Genomic DNA, 10,889 nt, shown 5'->3' with positions numbered 1-10,889 from the left:
TGATGCATCGGTGGCTCGCGTAGAACAGATACAGCAGATGGTGGAAAATTTTGTTGCAAGTGTAAGAGAAGCACAGTAGTTACTGAATGACCTCCACGCGAAGATTGTTGCACCAGCCGAGTGACCCGGGACAAGTCACGATGATTGTGTTAGGGGCTTGTTTGGTAGCGGAGGCCCCGCGTAATGGTTTTGGGGCTCAAAGCCCACAATTTTGTTTAATAGTATGGTAAAGGCTCTGCGAGGTGCGTGGATCGCGAATTGTAATGAGTCAAGTCAAAGGGTTGTCCGCCGTAAAATAATGTAAGAAAATAAAAAGTGAGTCAACCTGCCCATGGTCCGCAAACTATGGGAATGTATAAATAGAGCAAGGCTCTAAGGTTAGAAGGAAGTTTTGGTTTTGGATCTTAATGTTATGGGTTTATGAAGGCAATATTCTCTATGTCTGTAAGTCCAAGTCAAGGGTGGTGGTAGATAGATAGAGGCTCTACAGCTGTGTGTGCAGAGGCTTGGTAGAGTCCGCAGCTATGTGCGCGGACCCCTGCAGTTGAGTGTGCAAGGCAGATCTAGTTGTACTAAAAAAGAGATCAATAAAGATAAGAATTTCTGAATCATTGTGTGTTTTATCATGAATCTATCTGTTGCTTATGTTATGAATTTATGCATATTTATGATTGCGCGCACTGGTTGTTACTGTTAAATTTTTGCTTAAAGACCTTAAGGAGTAGATTAGATCAATAATAAACTCATAATAACAATAGCGCATTGGTGCAGATCTACGCAGAACCCTGATAGCCGTGCAGAGTAGCGCGAGGGCGCAGATCAGTTCGCAACCCCTCTAGAACATATCTAGACATCCCAAGGGTGCGTAAACCTAGTTCCAGCACCCTCCCCTGCTACCTCGGGTGAGACTTTAGTCCACGCTCCGCGGACTGTTGCCGAAAGGGCCGGTAGCACGGGATTTGTTTGGCTAATAACTCTTCCAAACTTGGGTCATGCCCCAACAAGCCAACAGTTTATGTCCATTATCAAATGCTTCATTCAATTTAGTTATGTCTTCCTTGTCAGAGGAATATTTTGATCTCTCCTTATTATATGTTTGTTTTTTGGTACTATGGTGTCTCTTCTTAGAGGAACTCCTTTCTACATTAATAATGTATGTTCCTTGATGGAGTTACTTTTAGAATTTAGAAAAACTATGTAGTAACATTGCGTTCAACTTAGTGTACTTGTCTTAAGCTTGGATTCATCTCTCACTATTTTCTCTATAGATTTAAAGTTATGCTTTTAGGATTCTCATAGTTTATGCCACAACTGGGGAAGTCCTACCCTAACCAACTAAAATCCTCCATCGTGAGGTCACATAATGAAATTTTACCTTTTTTAGGAATTTGGGGGTAGGCATCCAAATAACCCCTCACTGTCATTATCATTGAAACATAAAAGTTGCATTTTTAGGGAACTTAGATTCATCATCATCCAGTGTAAAAAATGAAGAAAACTATGAAGGGGTTAAGGCTTAAACCTACAATTTTTTTAACCTCCTTGAGTCTCCCCTTTTGGGGTTTTGGAATAAAGGTTAACACCCAAAATATGATATTCTTTGAATGCACTAGATGCAGGTAGCATGGTGATCAAACAATTGGACATATACCAAAGGTTGTAATTGTCGGATGTTATCACACCAAAAGGTGATTCTGATTGTTTGTTAGGAAACATTTCTAGCCATACTTGAATATTGTTAGAAAATTATATATTACGGAGCAATGGAACACATAAAATATTGCAGAAATATAAACACAGAAAACGCACAAAACAAGAGACACAGATATACGTGGTTCACCCAGTTTGGGCTACGTCCACCCCAAACAGCCAGTCCTTCCTTTCTATTATCCAGCAAAATGAAGAGACACAACCTACAGCAAATCCGCTGTAATATCCTCTATTTTCTCTCACAGTCTCACCTCTCTATTTCTCGCTCACAGAATACACATCTATCACACAGCCTCAAATACAGTACCCTCATACAAAGAGAGGGGTTGCCTTCTAGGGCAAAAAACCCTAAACTAAACATAAGTTCTACCGTCAGATCATCCGCCTAATGAACGGCCCAGATTGACTAGAAATTACTATTCTTTTACAAAGCAATTTTACAGCTGTTTTTAGCTTTGGGGGCGCTGCCCCCGAAACCCCCCGCCAGGGGGGGCTCCCAAAGGTCGCAGCCGCCCCCCCTGAACCCCCCCTGCAGCGAATATTTTACGGGCGGCGTTGTCGCCCCCATTTCGAACTGGGGTCCTATGTGGCAATACCTTTGAATATAGAAGATAATCAGGCTCCACACCCAACAAATATGCCCTGAATATCCCTCATTATAACCATCCTTTTAGAGATTCACTCGTTTATTCTAGTGGATTCATGAGTTAATGTTGAAACTCTTGGATGCCACTTCAGCATGAATCAATCTATTATGCAGGAAATTGAATTGTTCCTGATAAATATATTTCAAGAGGGTAATCTTCATACACTCTGCTATAATCTTAGATATGAGTTTATAAAAAATGTTACAAAGTGAAATAGGTCTGAAATCCAAGAAGGAAGAAGTGACAGTAACCTTCAGAATTAGTGCAATAAAAGTGGAGTTTATGGATCTAGATACAAAACCAGAGATACTCTATTCTTAAACCATATTCATAAGGTTTGTTCCCATCAGATCAAATAAATGGAGGAAAAATTCCACTATCCATCCATCCGGGCCCAGACATTTGTCTTTTGCAAAGGATTTCAACACCCGAAGAACTTCTTCAATTGTAATTGGGCTATACAATGCTTCATTTTGTTCCTCATTAAACATGAGAGGGTAGTCCATCGTACCCCAAATTTGATCTTCAATATTATCGCCCATACGAGCCTAGTAGAAAGACTCAAAAAATTGTACTGCTTCTTTTTGTATCTCCTTTGTAGTGTATACATTCTCCCCATTCCTCCCCTGTATATGCCAAATAGTATTAATATTTTTTCTGCGATTAGCATATTTATGAAAGAAGTGGGTGTTTCTATCCCCCTCATGGAGCCATATAGCTCTACTTTTCAGGTGCCAAGTAGTTTCTTGTATCTAGAGAATGTGCCTCTTTCTGTGCTCCAATTCTTTCAGCCTCTCCCACATGAAGGTTGTAGGAACTCCCCAATCAATGTTTCTTCTAAGTCTTTCAACATATTCAATAATAGCTTTAAGTTCCAAAGAAAGTTACTTTTTCTTTTTTCTTGCCCAAAGATTGGCACGTCTCTTGAGATATTGTAATTTCTCTGAGATATGTGACATCGGGGATGTATCATTCTCCCTCATCACTGAGTGCCAAGAAGATTTTCCCAATTCATTGAATTCTTCATCCTCCAACCAGATTCGGTTAAATTTTAATGGAATACTCAGTTGAATATGCTTTGTCTGCCATTATAGATTAATAGGAATATGATTCGAAATAAAAGTCTTATCAACCCAGGACCTCAAATTACCCAATATTTTGACTAAGTTCTTGTGTACTAAGAAGCAGTCTAGTCTCTTTCTGATATGGTCCTCCCTTGATCTTCCATTATGCCATGTAGGTGAGAGAGGGTTGGACCAAATATCCACCAAGTGATTCGTATAAAAAAGGAGATGTAATCGATTGTCTATAGGATCCCTTCTACAACGAGCCCGCCAACATTCCTCCATGGATAAAGTCGCATTGAAATCCCCCACGATAATTTGGGATCCAATCTTAAGAATATCACAAGCCTCCATATGAGATCAAAAAGAATCCCTATCCATATATGGGGCATACAAGTTGAGAAAATTTATTCTATCATATACCCCAGGAATATGTCCTATCAACAAAATGCTAGTAAAAAAATTATATGCACACAGTGTGGCCCATTTGGGGTCCCAAAGCATGGTAGTGCCCCCCAATTTCCCACATGAGTTTATAGCCACCATATACCAAACTGGAAATATTGAACAAAAATATGTAAGGATTTTATGCGAGGAATTATCATTGGCCGGGACGACAAGGGATGGAGGGGAAGAATTATTAATTGCCAAGAGAGAGGAATCGATAGGAGGAGGGACATTACGCATCGAGGTTGAAGGGGGACATGCAAGCAAAGACAAATTATCAGGGATATTTAAGCAATTATGCATCTGGCAAGACCTAGAAGGAGGAAGTGATGCCGACAAGGGAGGAGGTGTCGCAGTATGGGGCATATGAGAAACCTCCTATTGTACATAAATTTAACCCCTACCATCTCTGGGGGACGAATTAGGGGACGGGAAGTGGCGAGGAGATAGGGAGTGAGAGGAAGTCACATTACCATAATTGATATGAGATTTCTCAGAAGAAAAGTCAGTACCTGTAGCATGATTTGTACAGTTTTATCCCAATTTGGATAACCTTTTCTCCATCCCCCACAATGTCATCCTTCAGCACCTTGAATATGTCTTCGAGGGCATCACTCCATGATGTGACCTGTGTGATGGCACAAGAGGCATCTAAACGGAATGCCCCGGTAGTTCAGGCATTGTCTGTGATGAATCTGCCCCTAGGCCAAATCAATATGTTCTGAAAGACCCCCAGTGAAACCGAGCTCCACCAAAATCCACGCCACCCTCTTGTCCCTTGCACCAACTTAGGTCAATATATATAAAATGACCAATGGTGTCCCCAATCTGTCAGAACTCATCGAGTCCAAAATTCCAATGGTAAGCTCTAGAGTTTTACCCAAACAATATTATTCCTCGGTGTGTTGTGAAGTGGGTTAAAATCCACATACCATATATGGAGATGTAAGAAACTTCTCCCTCACACTCATGGAATTTTCATAATGCGTTTTAGGTTGTCCTAATGTGAAAAATGGAAGTTGTACTAGGAGTTCACGAGTCGATTCACCTTTGGAGAATAACCTAAGATGGGATCCCTTGTGACCTTACCCAATCATGCGTGTTTTATTTGGGAAGATTGGCAAATGCCTAGTGGTTGACAAGAGCCCTCTTCTACAAGCTGGTAACCCCCTCCCAGAGAACATCATATCCAAAGCTTAGTAGTTTTGTATCAGAGGTTAGAATGATAGTTTTAATGCGAACCTTTTTCCTTGTCCGATGCCCCTTGTCCTGGTATGGAGTACTTGCCTCCCGAAGCTCTGCATGTTGGCCACTTGTCTCAAGATCGAAGGAAGGGGAAAGTTTGAGCAATCCGACGGGGTAGGATCATCCAAGATCTTATGATTATTTAGGTATACTCTTTCGGCTTCCAAGGTGGCATGAATGAAAGCATCATGTGATAATATGTCAACTTTTAAAGAGTCAATACAACCTTCTATGTGTGTCATGACCAAATTACTAGGCCAAATGAGGCATCCAAATCAGCGTAAAACCTCATCGAAGACATCGCCAGGCAGACTTCGAGAAAAGAAGAAAAGACATACCCTACCTCATTCCATCCTAAAAAGGAAAAACACACTCCTTCCTGAGAAAAGATGCCACTCCTCAAGAAATAGTTGTAGCAACATAAATATGAAATGTCAGGGAATAATCACCAACTCCCCCAGTTAGGGAAATCCAGTGGAAAAGATAATGCTCCCTACCCAAGGCAGATCATTCCAACCACCTAAAGAGAATGTCACTACACCATAATAAATGCTTACATGCTCCCGCGCCTTAATTTTAAATACACCCTCATATATGGGTAGAGGTTAATGTTGTGATAAATAATAAAAGAGGTCAGATCCTAGTGATCTTGGCTTTGAAAAAAATGAAGTTTTTTTCTTGATATATTTTATGGTATGTTTCTCCCATGCTAGACTTCTGTTGATATTGGGGAAATATCTCTGAATTTTATTGTTAGTAGAGAAATCAAACAATTAACCTCTTTTTTTATTTTTTGCAATTGACATAAAAATATCCATTTTTAACGAGAGTAGTATTAAGCAATGAGATATACTTTAAATGATTTGAATAGAAATTTATTTTCATAAAAGTTAAATTTTGTAAAAAAAAATGAAAAGGAAAATCACTTATAAAAAAATAAAACTAAATAAAATCCAATAATCAAATATCACAACATTGATGACAATATCCCTACATTCCACCGGTGGACAAATCATTCATAACCTCAAATATTATTAAAATTACTCTGACCTAGCCTGTATCTAAATGTTTAAAAAAATAGATCATTAAAAAAAAGAAAAAGTAATATTCGAGATTTTCGGAAGAGCTGTCTTCCCAACATGACTAGCCTTACATCTTCCTTACAGACTCGCCTAACGCAATACTGTTTTTGTTCAGAAGTTGTTTGAAAACATCCGAAATAGCACCGGTCCCCACCTCAAACTAAAAAGCCAGCCACTTCGTAGTGCCGTTACAGGAAGTCTCTTTCCTTCAACGCTAAAGCCTGCATGCTTGCTACGTCATCTATTGGTGTAATGGATATTCTTTGCTTCAGAACAGAAACATTAATAACATGACTGCTGCTGGTCCAACAAATATACAGTAAAGAAAGAAAGAAAGAAATAACGATTGTTGCGAAGACTTTTACAGCTAAAAAGTGAACAGAAATAATTAGCATAAAAACAATTAATCCAATTGACAGAACATTTCAGCTGGATGCGTTTGCAGCAGCGAGAAGTTACCAATTAAGCCCAAAAAATTGGTTGTTACGATTACAGAATAGAGCAGTGCCGTAAACATTTAGATTAACACATGTATAATGTACAATATATAGAAGAGGAGGCTATACCCCTCTCGTTTTAACACATCTAATAAATTATTATAATTATATATATTTTTAAACATTATAAATAAATTGTTTTAAAAAAATAATATAATTACTATAGGTTCAAATTTAATTATTATAGGTTAAAATAAAAATGCGGGGGAAAAATTATAATGATAAATCATAACTTAGTACAAACTTGGTAGAGAAGAGAATAAGATCAAAGTTGTTCGAAAAGCTTATACAAGATAACAATTTTTTTTATGTATAAAAATTATTCTCTTTATTATAATTTAAATCAAATTTTATTATATATATATATATATATATATTATTTATTTATTTATTTATTGAAAGATACTTAATTTATTTTATATTGAAATTTTTATTGTAAAAAATTATTATAATTTAAATATAAAAAATAGGGATTATAATTATTATTAATTTTATCTACTGAATTAGCACAAATTTGTTTATGAATATAAACTGACTTATGACTAATATTCAAGAAATGTCATTCCACTTAGAATGATAACCCTGAATAGTGAACCTTTCACTACAAAAACGAAACTCATAAACCAAATAAAAATAATTTCAAAAACCCAAACTTATTTACCAAATAAGAATAATTTCAAAAACTCAAACTTATTTACCCAGAAAACAAATATTTAATCATATTAAAAATGTTTTTAAAAACAAATTACACATATAAAAATATTTGGTAATCTAAATCTCACATAAATATAGTACCCTAATTCTCATAAATCATTTTATTCCTCTAAATCTCATAATCTTAAGCCTCACATAGTCCAGCTTGAAACACATATAATGTGACTGCGTAGATATATTGTACGAGACCAACTAGTCTTTACGTCATCCAGCTTCTGTCATAACGTTTACTGTCGTAAAAAACCCACCATAGTTTTATTGTGGCATCCAAGCTTCCACTGTACACCAGGAATCCGTTGCGCGACAGATTATGATATTGCGAAGAGGAAGAAGAGTTATGATATTGCGAATAGGAAGAAGAATTATTGGAAGGAGAAGAAGAAGATGATGAAAGGGAAGTAGAAAAGGATGAGAGCAACTCCGGTGCTGAGCAGACTGCGGTGATACACTTAACGGGTCCCCTGTGACCCTCCAACACTTGCAAACATGAGTGACGAAAACTTACGGATCCAGTAGAGGGGGCCTCCCTCACCCACACTCTAATTGTTGTGTCTGCAGATCCACTGCATACGAATTTTCTGAGAGTCGTCACGCACAGAACGGACCGTTCGTGTCCACACAGGGCATCCTCGTAACACATATGTAGAGAACCTTTACCAATTCTCCAATAATTTATCTCGCCTTTAGATGTCCCACAGTACAAAATGGACTCGTCTGGACTTAGCGCAACGCAATTCACAGCCGAATTGTCATTGTCAACATGCCCCTGAGAATGACAGCTGAGTGTGGTGATATGCTGGTGATGTGACCGCCTGGTCGATACAGGTAAAGAAGTAGTGGGGGTTCTTTTCCAGACCTTGATGGTGCCATCGGCCGATCCGGTGAAGAGGATTCCGTTTCTTGCTGTGGTAACGGCGTTCACTGCATCGTCGTGAGCATTGATGGATTCCAAGCATCTCAAGTCCGATAATCTCCACACTTTGACGGTCTTATCCCACGACCCCGAATACAAGATACCCTCTTCATCTTCACCTCCACGTTCTTCTGCGCACAATGCGAGAGAGGTGACCGCATCAAAATGCTCCATCCATGGCCTTATTCGACTATGCAGCCGTTTCATATTAGTTTGGACAAAACTATGATGAAAGCTATTCACCCACTTTCGTATATGATCTTTGGCGGTGGGCAATGTGTTGAGTAACTTAAAACCGGGTTGCTTTGTCCAAACCCTCACCTTGCTGTCATGGTGAGCGCTGTACGCCCTATTATACTCAACAACTAGGAGAGCCTTCACAGGTCCACGGCCGGTGAGTTGGGCAACAGGAACAAGGCAATTAGGGCCTTTCTCGTTATACACAAGTATGCTTCCATTCTGGGTACCAGCATACACCACGCCCTCATTTGTTCCAAGCGAACTAATAGACCCCCACTCTGCCACCACTGTGGACGCCATGCATATGCACTGCAGCTTTCCGTCAGCCTGGCCACTGCTATATTTTCTCCATTCCACTTCTGAGCAATACCCAAGCGAACTCGACAATGAGTTGCTTGTTCCGACCTGCAACTGCCGCTGCATATTGTTTTGGCCTGCAAATTCTGCAAGTGTTATCACAGAAGAGTATAGATATCAGTTCGAGTGGGAACTGGAATGACTTTGGGTGTAATAGCATGCGAGGCATGCTTATATATTGATGCATATACACCATAAATAAATGGAAATCGAGCCAAAATATTAAATCACCATTTAGAATCTTTGTTAAAAGAGACTTTGACAGTGGGTTCGTCAAATTCTGCAGGCATTATGAAATAAATGTTACGATTGAAAGATGTATCGGAACCGATGGATGAAATGTTTTCTCTTTGAACCCGTTGACGTGATGGTAAACAGACTCTCCATTCCAAAGCGGAAGGAGCGACAATACCTTTCGCCACACCACCTTTCGTGATACTAATTCGCGACTAAGGTACGGGCTTCTTCGATTTAAGCTTTCTCTCAACTGATGACACGTAGTGATTGTTTGAAATATGGGAAGGACTTTTATAAGCACGATCAGCCTTGCCCACATAAGCCCTAATCAGCTTATGACACGTAGTGATTCTTTCGTAATAGTAAGCCCTTCCCCTACTATGTACGATTGGTATTGAGTGGCATGCGGCTCCACAAGTGGCAATCATCAAGCGTTCGCTGATGAAAGGAAGTTGTTCCGTTAACTATGAGCAGTTAAACGACATGCCCTCAACAACGACACCAACTCTCTACATGTTCTCAATTATGCACAAAAATAGGTGTGCATTTCATACATAATATCAAAACGGAAAAGGCGTGCATTTCATAATATGAAACAAGATTCCATTGTTTCAATTTTGTTCCTTCGTTTTCTTCGTCTTAAAGTTAAAGGTATATTTCCAACAATGTTTGTCTCTTCTCCAAAAGTTAAGGATATATATTCCACAATGTCAGTACGGGTGTTTTGAAGTGCCACGGCCATTCAAATGTTGTTATAAGGCTAAGGGTTAGGACGAGGAGAAATGAGTTTTAATACGTTTAATGGTTTTGTTAGAATTTATAAAATTTTCTCAAAATTAAGCATAGGTAAATAGGTGAAAATCTTCTCTTTTTAACCATTACATTTAATTTCCTTAAACAATGATAACTTAGTTGATTCATGAACATGACTTTTTTTATTATGATAAAATGATAAAAGCAACTAAACAACAACTCTTACTAGAGACTTTCGTATGTCCTTGTTTTTCAATATGATAAATAATGAGACCTATTAATATCATAAAAACGAAGTGGAGTGTTATGTGTCATCAAGTTTATAAAACCACCATAGATATTTTTAGGGCTCATATATAATTTTTGCAAAGTGTAAAAAAGAAGTCACAAAAAATTATATTCTATATTCACGAAAAAAACAAGAAAATTGGCTTCATATTGCCAAAAAAAACCTTAGAGATATATACAAGTCTCCATAACAAAAGATGCTAACAAGAATGTGAAATAGCAAATGTAGTTGAGGCCTCCAATTGTCCATGTGAGTGTGTCTATAAGTGCAAAGAGGAAGTTAATAAAAATCCTTAAAGATATACACAACTCTCTATAACAAAAGATGCTAACAAGAATGTGACTTAGCAAATGTAGCTGAGGCTTCCAAATGCCCATGTGATTCTGTCTATAAGTGCAAAGACGAATTTAATAAAAATATGGGGAAGATTGGTTTTGGATGTTTAATATGCATTATTTTAGTAAATTAAGTATTTTTTATTTTTTCATTTGTTTGATAGAATTAGTGTGCCTTGTTATTGCTCTATGAATTGTTACAATTATAGTAGTAGTCATGTCATGGATGGGAAAATTTGACCATATAATACAATCTATGTTCAATATTGTCGCACATGTTTCCTTTTCACAACACTATTTCACTAACATATTTAATGACATCTATGATCCTAGGTCATGTGAGGCTGCATTATGTGCAT

General features: G+C 38.1%; 1 protein-coding gene across 1 annotated transcript; it reads right to left on the bottom strand.

The window, feature by feature from the left end:
* Positions 1 to 7,605: 7,605 nt before the first annotated feature.
* LOC149168808 (protein JINGUBANG-like) lies at positions 7,606 to 8,982 on the bottom strand. Its single transcript, XM_089424982.1, has one exon. It carries the CDS (start codon positions 8,980 to 8,982, stop codon positions 7,606 to 7,608), a length of 1,377 nt encoding a protein of 458 aa, XP_089281108.1.
* Positions 8,983 to 10,889: the final 1,907 nt, after the last annotated feature.

This window comes from Pinus tabuliformis, chromosome 4_2 (genome assembly GCF_031772625.1).
Source record: "Pinus tabuliformis cultivar Carrire ecotype Pingquan chromosome 4_2, CPIR1, whole genome shotgun sequence".
NCBI lineage: Eukaryota > Viridiplantae > Streptophyta > Pinopsida > Pinales > Pinaceae > Pinus > Pinus tabuliformis.
Note: the sequence above shows the minus strand (reverse complement) of the source record. Positions and strands in the feature narration are given on the sequence as shown.

Coding starts and splice junctions, on each gene's coding strand:
- LOC149168808 (XM_089424982.1), bottom strand. CDS start 8,982: ATGCAGCGGCAGTTGCAGGTCGGAACAAGCAACTCATTGTCGAGTTCG.